Below are 16,420 nucleotides of genomic sequence, written 5' to 3'. Positions count from 1 at the left end.
CCTGGAGGACGAATATGTTTCATTCATCCTGCAACAATAGCGTACAGGCCTGAGTGTGTCTGCAACGAGGCGATCTCAAATCATTTTCCTCACAGTAAATAGCAAAGGCTTAGGTAAGGGCGTGGGGATAGTATTATCCCCCCCCCACACCCATAAAAACATGAAAATAGCATTAAAATCAAGAGTCACGCTGAACGAGAGCCTGAACAAGAGTCCCTCTGGACTAAAGAAGCACGTACAACTCTCTATTATAGTTTAGTGCAGTAATAATTATATTGTTCTATTACCTGTAATCATCCTTGTTGTGTTGTGATTGCCTCCAACTTCTGAACTGTTACTATGCGATGGAAAAAGGGCTTTTTGTTCTCAAGCTAGTCACTTGCTTTGTCTGCTGTTTGGTGTTTGGTAGGTAGTGTACTGTGTAATCGATCAGAGCATTTTGTTGTGTTATTGTTTTACACAATGACCAATAAAATACAATTACCGTTTAGACTGATAAAACTAGAGATACGCCGTAGACCTTGTGGGCATCTTGTTTAGTAGAACAAGGTGCAACTGAATCCAGCAGACAAACACAGAGCTGTGTTTGAGTCTCTGGTAAAAGATCATTTTCTGTGGATTTGTCACTGTAAGAGACCCCTTTCACATATAGTCATTTGATACATTGCTCAAATCTGGGAAAGAATGATACCAACAAGTCTGTACTGTACTTCAATACAATAGAAATACATTGGCGGTGTGCATTATTCTGACGTGGCCTGGAGAAAAGAGCTCCCTTTCTCACATTACTTTACCAACATAGGAATCTACTGGAGTTGAATTCATATTTTTTTTTTGTTGCAGGAATCCTTCATAGGGGGATATGTGCACATAATTGATTCAGGTGTAACAGTTATGAAGGTGCCGTATCAGGTAGGAGAGGAAGAAGCATTTTGATATTTTTAGACGGCACACCGAGCCGTGGAGACTCCTGACAAAGCTGCTATTGTTCCTACTGTCTGAAGGCTCGCTGGCCCACAGAGGGATGGCATTGTTTTATCATGTAATGCTACCAGCGATCTGTTCAACGATAGCACCCCCCGTGTTTGGTAAAGTAAGACAGAAGTATATCACAGCCACTATTGGGTCACCTCATGCTCAGTGTAGTGTTTGACTTGAGTCCCGCTGAGAACAAATGGAGGCGAAAGCAGAAACCACCTCTTTTAAGACAGCATTCCGGAGGAAAAAAAAAAAAGAAAAGAAAGGGGAAATAAAGAAAGAAGGGGAAATGCCTTTAGTAAGATGATACAGAGCTCAGGAGAGATGCCTGACAAAGTGCCCATTTTTTTCTGATTTCTTGTTGATTTGATATTTTAGTATTTGTGTGTGTGTGTGTGTGTGTGGGATCAGAGGGGCCAATTAAATATGCATGCATTAAAAAAATCTTACTGCCACTCCAAGCTAAGCAGCTTCTGAAAGGTAACACCCCGGTTGCTGCTGGTTGTATCTCAGGAGACTTAGTTTTCCACGCGGGAAGGAAAGAGTTTCGGCAAATTATCTTCCACATCCTACACAAAATAGTCCCGAAATATGAACGCACTTCATTTGTTGATCCAATAAATATGGAATAAAAACTGAAAGAATCTCACTTTTTTTTCCTACTGGACAGACTGATACTGAAACTGTCACAAGGACATATACATTAAACCTTTACTGCCCAAAGCAATATCCAACTACAACACCTCACCTCTCTATAAAAAAGAATTGCAACAAATATTGCTAATATATATAGTATGTTATCCTATGTTTATTCTATTCTAGCGTATTGTAATATATTCTTTATATAGTATATTCTGTAGATATACATCTCTAGCATTGATATGTATGTTTACTGTTGCAATGGATCACCTGCTGCTATAACACAACCGTTTCCCAGTTTGGGATCATGAAGTCCATCCATCTATCTACTTCGATATAGTTTTATGATAACCAAATGATACCAAACAATGAGAAGGAAACATTTCGTCCTGTCTCCATAAACATGGTGGATCCGTCTGTTGTTAAGGTCCGCTCTGCACAGACAGCAGCCCTCCCTGCTGGACGCTCTCCACCGGAAACACAGCTCCAGTCTGTGGACGTTCATGAAGGGGACTGGTTATACTGGGACGGAGAGGCAGAGTGGACTGGTTGTACTGGGACAGAGAGGCAGAGTGGACTGGTTGTACTGGGACGGAGAGGCAGAGTGGACTGGTTGTACTGGGACAGAGAGGCAGAGTGGACTGGTTGTACTGGGACAGAGAGGCAGAGTGGACTGGTTGTACTGGGACAGAGAGGCAGAGTGGACTGGTTGTACTGGGACAGAGAGGCAGAGTGGACTGGTTGTGCCGGGACAGAGAGACAGAGTAAACTGGTTATACTGGGACAGAGAGTCAGAGTGGACTGGTTGTACTGGGACAGAGAGGCAGAGTGGACTGGTTGTACTGGGACAGAGAGGCAGAGTGGACTGGTTGTACTGGGACAGAGAGGCAGAGTGGACTGGTTATACTGGGACAGAGAGGCAGAGTGGACTGGTTGTACTGGGACAGATAAGCTGAGTGGACTGGTTGTGCCGGGACAGAGAGACAGAGTAAACTGGTTATACTGGGACAGAGAGGCAGAGTGGACTGGTTGTACTGGGACAGAGAGACAGAGTGGACTGGTTATACTGGGACAGAGAGACTGGATGAACAGGGAGTAAGCTGGTGGACTATTATACTGGGACAGAGAGGCAGAGTGGACTGGTTATACTGGGACAGATAAGCTTAGTGGACTGGTTATACTGGGACAGAGAAACTGGTTATACTGGGACAGAGAGACTGGATGAACTGGTTATACTGGGACAGATAAGCTGAGTGGACTGGTTGTACTGGGACAGAGAGGCTGAGTGGACTGGTTATACTGGGACAGAGAGGCTGAGTGGACTGGTTGTACTGGGACAGAGAGGCAGAGTGGACTGGTTATACTGGGACGGAGAGACTGAATGAACTGGTTATACTGGGACAGAGAGGCAGAGTGGACTGGTTATATTGGGACAGACAAGCTTAGTAGACTGGTTATACTGGGACGGAGATGCAGAGTGGACTGGTTGTACCGGGACAGAGAGGCAGTGTAAACTGGTTATACTGGGATGGAGAGACTGAATGAACTGGTTATACTGGGACAGAGAGACTGGATGAACTGGTTATACTGGGACAGATAAGCTGAGTGGACTGGTTATACTGGGACAGATAAGCTGAGTGGACTGGTAATACTGGGACAGATAAGCTTAGTGGACTGGTTATACTGGGACAGAGAGGCTGAGTGGACTGGTTATACTGGGACAGATAAGCTGAGTGGACTGGTAATACTGGGACTGACCAGCTTAGTGGACTAGTTATAATGGGACGGAGATTCAGAGTGGACTGGTTATACTGGGAGAGATAAGCTGAGTGGACTGGTTATAGTGGGACGGAGAGGCAGAAAGGACCGGTTATACTGGGACAGAGAGACTGGATGAACTGGTTATACTGGGACAGAGAAACTGAGTGGACTGGTTATACTGGGACAAAGAGTCAGAGTGGACTGGTTGTACTGGGACAGAGAGACTGAGTGAACTGGTTATACTGGGACAGATAAGCTTAGTGGACTGGTTATACTGGGACAGATAAACTGGGTGGACTGGTTATAGTGGGACAGAGAGGCAGAGTGGACTAGTTATACTGGGACAGAGAGACTGAGTGAACTGGTTATACTGGGACAGATAAGCTGGGTGGACTGGTTATAGTGGGACAGAGAGGCTGTGTATAAAACCCAGATTTAGACCTCCAATAAGTACAAAAATGAAGTAAATTAACGAAGCGTAATGTTAATTTGAGTTTATTCACACATTTTGCAGTTTACGTTTAAAAATCTGCATAATCTGTACATTCAGTAGTTGGTGGTGTGGAAGACTTACAGCCATTTGATAGCCACATAAGACATGTATGAAGTGTTTCCCTGACTGTGACGACCGAAATCTGCTGAGGAACCGACTGGAGAAGGCAGTGCATGTATGACAAACTCATTCACACACACACAATAGAAAAGTGTTGCTGCAAAATGGCATCGTATCAAATCCAGAATCCCGTGGAGAGATGAACACAATGAAAACATGAAACAGAACTGAAATGTGCTGGAGAATATTCTGGCATGATGAACACAAAGGGTTTATCTTCTCTCACATCTGGGTGGGGTGTGGGGGGGGCTGCATCCAGAATGTATCATTTAGCAGTAATAGTCAAATCAATTTGATTCAAGAGATCAGTACACTACCTATGGACCTACATCTAAAACACAGGTCATATGCACAATTACACACATTACTCACATTGTAAAATAGAAAATAAAATGCCGATTTTAAAACAAACGCCGTCTGGTTTTGTGATCGTTACCATTCCAGCGAGGAAACAGCCTAGCTCGAGTGACATTTAGAAGACCGGGGGGGTTGAACCTGTGCACCAGGAGACACACATTACCCTCACAAAGACCAGGCTGTTTCAGATGATCCTCATCAAAGTAAAAGTTTAGTGTTGGTGGGAGGTTTCGAATGGCTGTCAGAGTAGAACATAACAGAGGTAAGCTCAGGAGGTGTATATATATATATATATATATATATATATATATATATATATATATTATCTACCAAATCTGTAATGATTTGATCATCATGTTTAAACTGGACACACTTAACTCGAAAAAATACAAAGTGGTCACCAAAAAAAAAAAAAAAAAGACCAAACTCCAAGGGCTCCAATAAACAAATATCAATGCAGCGTTCAATGGATTAAGGCCCCCGATAAACAGCGATCTTACGGGTTCATCGTATGTCACGTCGTGTGAGATGGTCTCATAAAGTCAAAGTATTTAATCTGCAATATCATACCATTTTATGTCATATTACACCATATCCAAAAAATCTAAGATATTAACTAGTCTCATATCACTATATTGATATATTGATATTTTGCTCAGCCTTGGAGGAAATGCACTTGATGGTTTGTTAGGCCTCAGAGATGTACACAATGGTTTTGGAGGAGCCTTTAAAATAGGACTGGTCCCGTCACTCTGTACTCACTTTTTTAAAAAGGCAGACTTTTTGATGGACGCGGCCCCTGAAAACTCACTTCCCAGCTTCCCATAGGAGCCACAAACTGGCCATTTAGTAGTGTTGTTTGAACGTATTCAAGTGTTAATCTCAGTTTACCTGCATACAGCACAGTTTGCATGTGTCATGATCCAAAGCTGCAGACAAATCCAAACATTGAAAATGAAACTGATGATATTAAAATCGTACTTTTTTGCAGGTGAACATTGTGTGAATACAACATTTTTAGAAAAACAAAGTTTAGGCGCCACAAATATCACGACGGGTTTTTTTTTTTTAAAACACATGCAGAGACACATTAAAAAATATATATATTTCCTGTGGCATGGGGATCATTTTGATCCCAAATCCTACATTTTATTTTGAATTGTCAAAATGAAAAAAAAAAAATTCACAGTATAATCTCCACAACAGAGTTACCTGCAAGAGATGATGAATTTTAAGAGAGCACCCAACATGTCTGCCATAAAGATCCTCATGTCGATTCCAAATGATTCTCGTACAACAGAGTTCTTTAACTCAGACACACACAAAATTAAAAAATACTTGAATCACACCAAACAGATCACAATACTTTCCAAACTTTAAATACATTAAGAATACCAGAGATCATTGCTTAAATAAATTCTACAAAAATATCTGTTGTACATGTAATATATTTACATTGACTGTAGCTTGTGGCGATTGTGTCAGTGTTATCCAAAACCTTCCGTATCATTCATGATTCCATCAACAACTGAGTCAACGTGGTGCTTCCAGAACAGAGTTCTATCACAGTGAATTCACTCCAAACTCAAATGTCCAACACATAGTGTCGGCATGGATTGATTTATAGTCAATTGGTAGTATCAAATTATTATTTTTCGAAACCGTCAAACTTAAATTCCAAAAATAATTTCAGATAATTTACTGCATGTTATATTCTTGTTTGTTGTTATGAAATACAAATGTATCTGGGCAAGTTATTCTTCCATATCAGAGAAGAAAAAAAAAAATACTTGTTTGAGTAGATCTAATGCTGTGTGTCGTTTTAGAAAAGATACACTCTGATTTTGTTACAGCGCACAATCGTAGCTCCAAACCTCAAAACGTCCCCCCCCCCCCGGCTTACTGTCGATATTCCAGAGAGCAGTTCAATTCCAACGAATCAGCAGTGAACTAATTTATCTTCACCTCATTCAATCTGATGTGACATATTAATGTCATGCTGGGCAGGGAACTATTACAGATCAACTCTCATTTTAGAATTTAAGAGCCAGACACAGATTAAAGATAGGGTGGTTAGTAGTCCTTTTTCAAAAAAATCATTTTTGTTTCATTGTAAGGAATTCTCATTTAATTCTCCCAGCAATTTAATAAATCAAAAGCTTTATTAAGAAGTTGTAGTCTTTGAAGTCTGTCTGAGCGTTTCATTCGGCTGTAATTAAATAACTGGACGGGCTGCCTGCCTACATTTCCCAGCCACCTTGAGCTTTTTAAATGACTTTTTTTTTTTCTCTCTCTATTGCAAAACGTAACACTGCTGTTTCTTTGGACATATCTCGCTAGCTCTGATTGGCCAGCTGTTGGAAATGACTGTCAATTGGACATAAAACACCAGTACGCTAAATCATTGAACCAATTGGAGACGTGGGCGGTAAATTCAGAGGTTTGGAACCAGGGCTTTTTTTTGGGGGGGGAATTTAAGAAAAGTAATAATTTATTTTAAGTCTTTATGAACAATTTTCCAAACGGATGAACGTAATAAAGAATAAATAACAACAACAGGCATTAAATTAAATGGAAAAAAAAACCAAAAAAAAAACAAAGACAAAACAACCAAAATTGATCTCACTATTGGGTGATGAAACTAAATCAGGAGTGTACCTTCTCAAGTGTTGTTTTTTTTCAAAGCTATAAATATCCAAGTAGCTCAACACAATGTTGATTTTGAGTCTGAAAGAAAATCATTTACTGCAGTAATTTGAGTTTAGCTTCCAATAACTCAGTAAAAAAAAGAAGACTTGGCAAGTATGCACCATGCCCATGTTTATAGTGACGACATAAATTGTAATAATGCTAACTGCTAGCTTCTTTTTGCCACAAAAACCATAACCATTGCTTTCATGAGACGGATCCACGTCCATTCTACTGTTCCTACCGTAAAAAAGGCTAACGGGGAGAACAGCGGCAGAGAACTCTTGAACTGGACGCCCAAGCTAGACAGACCTGTGGACATTTTTCTTCCAGACGAGGAGGACAGTGATTGCATAGTCTTTAGAAATGATAGCAGAGTTTTTAAAGTCTGCCTCTCCTCTTCTAGTGCCGCCGCCTTTCACACATTGTCAAACTTGTGTTTTAAATAGTCTTTCATAACCTTTGCAATTGGTAGATCTTCCAACAGCTTCAAGCTCTGAAGGCCGATGCAGTGACGGATCTTTATACGACACAAGTCTTGAAGAGACCGAGGTTGTCCTGAAAGAGGAACAGAAACAGTTATTACACAGTGGAGCTCGTTACTGCAGCCTGACAGATTCATAGGTCGTTCGGTATTCATGTCGGGGAAACTATACTAAATAATAAGAAATAAAAACAACAGGGAGAGCCAGAGATAAGCGCTTGAGCTATAACCAATGTCCGTGTGGCATAGTTTGTCCACAGGAGGGACACACTGATCCTAGTGTACCTGAAAACATCCCAGCTGAGCTGACCTCTCTGCCTGTGTGGGTCTGTTACACACCTACATGGTACAGTGTTTATTTGAGTCTTTGATATTATATTAAACCATAGTTTTTCCTTCTAGTAGACAGTATATGGCCTTGTATAGAAGACACATGCTTGCACATCTGTTCCTAAATCAGTATCCTAGATTGGGTCAAATCTCAAAAATAAATGTACGAGTATGTCTAAGATTTTGGTTTTGCTTGAAGTTGGAACCTTTGTACGTGAACAGCTGTACATAATGCAGTATTTGACACGAGAGACGTGCGCAGTGGTTGGAAAAAAGGGGGGGCTGGGGGCTGGGTGCCTGTGGTACAGTGTGGGACAAGCCTTTCATAGCATACGAGTTAATCCGGGAGGTAGAGGTGTAATCAATAACCCAAAAGATATGTGATCTGGCTGAGGGATTGGGAGTCTCTGAAAGGACTTGTCTGATGCAGTGCACAGTTTCTTTGATATCAAAGATATCAAAGAGCAGGGGGGGGCAGTGGAGGAATGCGGCCATTGTTCCCTCGAAATCAGAATGCTTCAGGTAATGTGCTCTCCTGTTCCTCCACCCTGGGATTGTTCTGAGGCTGAACACTACACATTGGAAGCGTTTGCTGGCAAGCAGCCATTTCAACTTCCAATAAGAAGCTCCATCACTTGTTAATGCTAAACTCGCAATCCTTTTTCTACACCCCATACACCAACCACCGTAACAGTAACGTAGCGTGTGTATGACATGGTTTAAACTCTCAAATGCTTTTTTTTCTTTTCTGGAGGTTCTGTCAAGTGTAATTTTAATACCTAAATGTCAGTGAGAGAAAAAAATAAATGTGTTATGAATTGTGTTTATCGTTATTATTCGTCATAGGGACAATTAGCTGTTGGATTGTTTTAACTCGGCGTGAACAGGTACCTACGTGAAGCACAGTGGGACATGCTTTTGTGACGGGTAGTGTGTTCGTGAGACTCACTGGTGGCTTCCTGGAGGAAGTCCAGACAGGGCCGGCTGATCCCAGACATGCTTACAGATACAGCGACTGGTGTCTGGCCCTCGTAGTTCCTGGTGTTGGCATCGGCCCCGTACGTGTACAGCATCTGGGCACACAACACGTCGTCCCTGAGGGCGGACAGGTGCAGGGGCGTCTGGCCGTCTTCGAGGCGTCCCAGATTAGTGTCCGCTCCCCGTTGCAGGAACATGCGGCAGTACGAGTGATTTCCTTTGATGACGGCGTATCGCAACAGGAAGCCGTTCTGAATGTCAATGTTGGCACTGTGGTCCAGGAGGATCCGCACACAACTGGAGCGCTCCCGGATGATGGCCAACTGTAGTGGTGTGGTCCCTTTGTCACTCAGGGGGTCCACCTCGGCCCTGAACTCGAGGAGGAGGCGTACAAATGAGTCTCGGCCGTAATGGGCCGCCACGTGCAGTGGCGTCCAGCCGTCATTGCTTTTTGCATTTATGATGTCACTGCGAAACTCGGATTCCAGCATCAGTCGGGCGATGCGTGCTCTGCCATGCATAGCAGCGTAGTGGAGTGCAGTGAAGCCACCGATAAAGTCCTTCACTGTGGGGTCAGCTGCACAAAGGAGAGTGGAAAGAGTGGACATGAGAGGAATGTCATGACAACAGGAGTTGTGCTTTCAGGCTGTGAGTGAAACTCTTCAGTAGTCCACACTCTCTGTCCTTTAGTTAGTATTATACTCTAGGTACACCAGCACACCTCAGGGTTCTGACTAACACAGTGCACTGGAGTTTAGACACAGCTAGACATTATGACTAAGCAACACGTTTCCTCAGAGCAAAAACTTTAAACATCCTTTAACCGTTCATATCAGTTTCTAGTGGGCAGGGATCACATGACTTTAGAGCAACAGACAGACTTTTTCCAGGACTTTCATACCAGGGAAGTCACGTCAGAGAGGAACAGTTCGTCTACGCTTACAACGGCAACTGGAGAGTGGCCACTATTTCCAAACCACTTTATTAGGTGATAATGTGTCAGTGTTGAGATTGTGTTGTGCTGCCTCCAGGTGGCCAAGAGGCAATTCCTTCAGCTTTAAGGTCTACTTAAAGTGGCCCTATTATGCTTTTCCACCTCTTATTCAGGGTGTTATATATATTTTTGTACATGTAAAAGGTCCGTAGAGTGTAAAACCTGAAGTCCAAGCCTAAAATGAGTTACACCCCCCCCCTCAGAAGCTCCTGAAACGGCTCCATTGAATTCTCTCCTTCACTTCTGTAACTTTATGAGGTCATAATGTAACTTTATGAGGTCACCATGTTACAGAAGTGACGTAAAACTCCTTCCGGAGTCAGTTTGGCCCTCAAACAACAAAAGAGAGAGACGGAGCTGAAGCTCGGAGGAAGAGTTTTTTGAAATGTGAAACGTTGACCAATCACAACAGCGCGGGCTAGCTGACCAATCAGAGCAGACTTTGCTTTCTGGAGGGAGGAGCAAGCGCTACAACGGAGCATTTCAGAGAGAGGGTGAGAAGAGGTGCTTCAGGACAGCCAGGATGGGAAGAACAAGGAGGATTATGGGCATTAACGCATGTAAACATGTTGTAAGTGTAACTTGAGATAAAAATATGCACCCGAAAAATAGCATAATAGGGCCTGTTGAAAGGGTGATATTTAGTGGCATCCCTGCTCCTGCGTCAGAGAACTATGGTGGCCTTCAGGCAGGGAAAGATATATTTAGGATTTTATTACTATAAAAGGAGCTACATTTATCCATGCTCTGCTTTTTCATGACTAAATCATTGCTTTTAAAAACATATATAGAATTTTAAAAACAAGTAAATTCAGAATAGGATAAGAAGTTATTTATAATTTAGGTAGAGCAAAATATTGTTTCTAGAGCAGCAACAGTATTGTTAACAACAGCAAAGTCACTAAAAAAAAGTAATAAATCTCTCACTTGAAACAAATCTAAACACTTATTGGCTTTTTACATGCTTTACAAACATTAAAAAGTACTAATAAAGAGCACCAGTAAGGTCGGAGCTTGTCATCAATAACTCTTTTAATACCTTTATTTCCTGGTTCAAATTCTTATGCTGTGCGATTGCAATATTGGAGTTCCGGTAATTACAGGTTTCAAATCGGATAAGGAAACTTAGATTTTTCTGAAAGGTCTGAAATGTTCCTTTTATTGCTATGTTTTGTACTGTCTGTTTTAAATGTTATTTTATGGTTGCTTGTACTTCATTTATCTGCGTTTCTTTGTAACATCATTATTGAAATGTGCGGTAACCCTTTCATAATGCCTATGTACATGATAATGCTTTTTAAACATACTTGTAATGCATTTTATAATGACTTTTTAGGTCAAGAATCAGAATACTTCCATAGTTATATATATTTTATAATGCACTATGGTTCACTGTTATAATTCATAACAATGCGAATATAAGTGGTAATTGTTTGCTTTTGTGAGGTATCAAAGCTTTACTGATTGTGATTAAAGAAATCAGTCTGTCGTCAAAGATGAAAGCAAAATGCCAGGTCAAAGTTGTATTTTAATGTTTTGTGTAACTTCAAATGCTTTTCATAGTGTCATATATATATATATATATATATATATCGCTTTAGAAAACAAAATATTTTACATCACATATTGTGAGGTCTATTTCCTTGCCGTCTGAGGAAGAAATGTGTGACGTCATGTTATATATTTCTCAACAGGAATGGCTTTCAACCGACACAGAGGTGAATGAAATAATGACCTCTAGTGTTAAGACCCATCATAACATTATGCTCACCACCAAATGAAGCCAACCTCAACAGCGAGAAAAAAAAAAGACAAAGCCTCTGACCTCCATGCTCGAGAAAGACTCGAACACATCTCTCCTTTCCTTTGGCAGCAGAGAAGTGGAGCAGCGTCCAGCCGTTGGCGTCGCGGATCTTAGGCGAGTATCCTTGCTCCAGCATTCTCCTGACCGTGCAGACATCCCCTGCTGCCACTGCAGCCTGGATCTGCAGCTCCTCATGAAGCTCAGGGTTCCTTCTGCAGTGATGGTTCAGCATCCTGTCACACGGAAGAATGGAAATGTTCATCTGTTCCTAACCGAGGTTAGGAAATGTGTTATCATCCAAAATAATATGCCATTTAAACATGAATTGAACATTGTCTAATGCACCCTTGGTAGACAAGGGGCTTAGAAGAATGATGCCCTGCAAAAGGAAGTAGTACGCAATGTCCGCACTAAATTCACTGAAAAATTTGTAATCAAAAATGTAATATGAAATAACATTTTTTTACACACACACACACACACACACACATGTTCAGTCCTCTTAAAAGCCTGCTAGTGTTTGCAGCACTGCTCTCCTTTACCACAATCAGGCCGCAAAAATTCAAATGTGACAATACAGACATATAATCTCAGCGGTCACTAGTTTATGTTAATACAGTGGGTCACTTGATAACAGTGCCCTCTGCACTCTCTGGTGATTATTTGATGCAGCAGACAATATCGGTTACATATGGAAAAAAACATACAGTTTGCTTCATCATTTAGTCTAGTGGCACTTTTAATCATCTCTAGTATTAGTAAAAAAAGGTGAATCATATCATAGAACATTGTCCTACAATAATAACAACAACACAATCTCCTGCAGTGCTACTATTGTGTTTGTTATTGAACAAACTGACACACTGACCTTATGTCTGCACATATTAATCTTGTTCTGCTGCGTTAGTTCATACAGCCGTGTTATAAATTGGACCTCTTCCTGTTTGTCAGATTACCAGTAAGCATCTTTCTTGAGTCAAAAATTGTGAGTTTTCTTTGTGAGATCATACAGAATGGGAGTTTAACAAATGCATAAATAAGATTACTTGAGCTGCAAATGCCATAATCCTGATAGTGAACTCTAAGATACTTAAGTTGAGTTTAAAATGCGCACAGCAGGTTCAACTTAAAGCTGCAACTTAAAGCTATTTCATAGCATGGAAGGGAAGATGTGCGCGAGATCAATGTTTTCATCTACCCATGTCCACACAGATCCATGTGTCCAGTGCAGACTGTACAAACGCTGCGTGCCAAATTGTATGACCTGGACTTTAAGCATTGCCCACACAAACGTCCACCTACGCATACACCCGATGTACGCGTACGCTGTTCCTGGTGCATTGAGGAGAGTACCGGGGCCCCATAAAATCATAGTTCTGAGGACACGGAGGTTCGTAGACCACATAGTTTTGTTACAGACCACACCGTTTAGAGAAGTGACTCACTTTGTTTACAGATTTGAGTGAAAACAAAAAGTACCTTTTGACAAGCTGAAGAGACGGGCTTCTCTTAGTCATATCTGAGCTGCACCTGTAAATATACAGCTGCACTGTCAGGAGGGCTGAGAGAGGACCAACACACAACTCTGTCTTCAACTGGGGTTCCCTGCAACACACAAAACACACAAACACACACGTCATTTTATAGCAAGTCAGCAAAAAAGTTGGGAAGCTGGATAGACCCACAGAAATGAACGTATGTGATGTGTTGTCCGCCTATTAACGTCACAGACTGTTGATGAATTCCTTTGGCATACATTATTAATTATTAATACTGTTGTATGACAGAATGGAGCTCATTCTGTCGCCTCAGTGAGCCGATCAGAGGGGTGAAAGGTCGCAGGGTGAACAACTGGGCCTCGCGCCCCTGTGTGTGAGGCTGTATGTGAGGCTGTGTCCAGGCTGTATGTGAGGCTCGTCACGGCTCGCACTAGTTGGTTAGCGTCACCGGTTAGTGTTAAAACAATGGACGACAGGAGGGCTTTACCTGCTAACACAAGTAAAACATGAACACAACTAACCAGGCGGGCAGACGAAGACAGTTAGTTTCACACGTTTCAAAAACATGGAATAAATGACTGAATGAGTGTTTGATAAAACCCTGTGTGTGAGGCTGTGTGTGAGGCTGTGTCCAGGCTGTGTGTGAGGCTGTGTGTGAGGCTGTGTCCAGGCTGTGTGTGAGGCTGTGTCCAGGCTGTGTGAGGCTGTGTGTGAGGCTGTGTCCAGGCTGTGTGTGAGGCTGTGTCCAGGCTGTATGTGAGGCTGTATGTGAGGCTGTGTGTGAGGCTGTGTGTGAGGCTGTATGTGAGGCTGTGTCCAGGCTGTATGTGAGGCTGTATGTGAGGCTGTGTGTGAGGCTGTATCCAGGCTGTATGTGAGGCTGTGTCCAGTGAGGCTGTGAGTGAGGCTGTGTGAGGCTGTGAGGCTGTGAGGCTGTGTCCAGGCTGTGTGTGAGGCTGTAGGCTGTGAGGCTGTGTCCAGGCTGTGAGGCTGTGTGTGTGTCCAGGCTGTGTGTGAGGCTGTATGTGAGGCTGTGTGTGAGGCTGTATGTGAGGCTGTGTCCAGGCTGTGTGTGAGGCTGTGTCCAGGCTGTGTGTGAGGCTGTATGTGAGGCTGTGTCCAGGCTGTGTGTGAGGCTGTGTCCAGGCTGTGTGTGAGGCTGTGTCCAGGCTGTGTCCAGGCTGTGTGTGAGGCTGTGTGTCCAGGCTGTGTCCAGGCTGTGTCCAGGCTGTGTGATGTGTCCAGGCTGTGTGGCTGTGTCCAGGGCTGTGTCCAGGCTGTGTGAGGCTGTGTCCAGGCTGTATGTGAGGCTGTGTCCTGTATGTGAGGCTGTAGGCTGTGAGGCTGTGTCCAGGCTGTGTGTGAGGCTGTATGTGAGGCTGTGTCCAGGCTGTATGTGAGGCTGTATCCAGGCTGTGTGTGAGGCTGTATCCAGGCTGTGTGTGAGGCTGTGGCTGTGAGGCTGTGTCCAGGCTGTGTGTGAGGCTGTGAGGCTGTGTCCAGGCTGTGTGTGAGGCTGTATGTGAGGCTGTGTCCAGGCTGTGTGTGAGGCTGTGTGTGAGGCTGTGTCCAGGCTGTGTGTGAGGCTGTGTCCAGGCTGTATGTGAGGCTGTGTCCAGGCTGTGTGTGAGGCTGTATGTGAGGCTGTGTGTGAGGCTGTGTGTGAGGCTGTGTCCAGGCTGTGAGGCTGTGTCCAGGCTGTGTGTGAGGCTGTGTCCAGGCTGTGTGTGAGGGCTGTGTGTGAGGCTGTGTCCAGGCTGTGTGTCCAGGCTGTGTGTGAGGCTGTGTCCAGGCTGTGTGGCTGTATGTGAGGCTGTGTGTGAGGCTGTGTGAGGCTGTGTGTGAGGCTGTGTCCAGGCTGTATGTGAGGCTGTGTCCAGGCTGTATGTGAGGCTGTGTGTGAGGCTGTATGTGAGGCTGTATCCAGGCTGTATCTGGGAGCTAACGCTGGCTAGCCACCAGGCTAACACACTCACATGCTAGCCTGTTAGCATGTGAGGACTTTTCGTTACGTTACTTGCTGTAGTGAGTAACTACAGGTGAACACACACACACACACACACACACACACACACACACACACACACACACACACACACACACACACACACACACACACACACACACACACACAGACACACACACACACACACACACACACACACACACACACACACACACACACACACGTCCTCTGTGCGGAAGTTGCCTGCGTGTGTTTGGTGACACACAGCAGCGTGTGTTTGGTGACACACAGCAGCGTGTACCCTGAAACAAAGAGTGGACGTACTTGACGCTTAGCTGAGCCGATCAGCCTCCAGACAGGAAGACGTGGAGTTAAAGTCACAGCTGCGTGTCCGCGTCGCTCTCAGGTCACACGCGTCCCTCATCGCCGGCCGGTCTCACGTCCCCGTGTGTCAGCTGCAGCAACAATGTTGCTCATCATGTCGCCGTTGAACAATCCGCTTTAACAACAAAGTCTCTCTGTGAACACGTCGGTTTGACCCCAGCAACGAAAACAAGACGACTTCCGGCGTCTCCAAGCCCTTCAAAATAAAGAGAAGAACAAACAAGGACCAAACAATGATTAACACACAGTCCCATGTTCCAAGGGTCCTATGTTTCTAAGGTCCCATGTTCCAAATAAAGGTCCCAGAACAAGGGTCCTATGTTTCTAAGGTCCCATGTTAACACACAATGTTCCAAGGGTCCTATGTTTCTAAGGTCCCATGTTCCAAGGGTCCTATGTTTCTAAGGTCCCATGTTCCAAGGGTCCTATGTTTCTAAGGTCCCATGTTCCAAGGGTCCTATGTTTCTAAGGTCCCATGTTCCAAGGGTCCTTTGTTTCTAAGGTCCCATGTTCCAAGGGTCCTATGTTTCTAAGGTCCCATGTTCCAAGGGTCCTATGTTTCTAAGGTCCCATGTTCCAAGGGTCCTATGTTTCTAAGGTCCCATGTTCCAAGGGTCCTATGTTTCTAAGGTCCCATGTTCCAAGGGTCCTTTGTTTTTAAGGTCCCATGTTCCAAGGGTCCTATGTTTCTAAGGTCCCATGTTCCAAGGGTCCTATGTTTCTAAGGTCCCATGTTCCAAGGGTCCTATGTTTCTAAGGTCCCATGTTCCAAGGGTCCTTTGTTTCTAAGGTCCCATGTTCCAAGGGTCCTTTGTTTTTAAGGTCCCATGTTCCAAGGGTCCTATGTTTCTAAGGTCCCATGTTCCAAGGGTCCTTTGTTTCTAAGGTCCCATGTTCCAAGGGTCCTATGTTTCTAAGGTCCCATGTTCCAAGGGTCCTTGACTT

At 43.6% G+C, this 16,420-nt stretch overlaps 1 protein-coding gene across 1 annotated transcript; it reads right to left on the bottom strand.

The window, feature by feature from the left end:
* Nucleotides 1-4,648: 4,648 nt before the first annotated feature.
* On the bottom strand, nt 4,649-15,618 carry asb7 (ankyrin repeat and SOCS box containing 7). Its single transcript, XM_054618235.1, has 5 exons — nt 15,416-15,618; nt 13,106-13,231; nt 11,648-11,859; nt 8,800-9,405; nt 4,649-7,594 (listed from the first exon to the last, which is right to left on the bottom strand). Exons 2-5 carry the CDS (start codon nt 13,141-13,143, stop codon nt 7,455-7,457), a joined length of 996 nt encoding a protein of 331 aa, XP_054474210.1. The 5' UTR covers nt 13,144-13,231; nt 15,416-15,618; the 3' UTR covers nt 4,649-7,454.
* Between the last annotated feature and the right edge of the window lie 802 nt (nt 15,619-16,420).

This window comes from Anoplopoma fimbria, chromosome 2, assembly GCF_027596085.1.
Source record: "Anoplopoma fimbria isolate UVic2021 breed Golden Eagle Sablefish chromosome 2, Afim_UVic_2022, whole genome shotgun sequence".
In the NCBI taxonomy this organism is placed as follows: domain Eukaryota; kingdom Metazoa; phylum Chordata; class Actinopteri; order Perciformes; family Anoplopomatidae; genus Anoplopoma; species Anoplopoma fimbria.
This window is presented reverse-complemented; position numbering and strand designations above follow the sequence as displayed.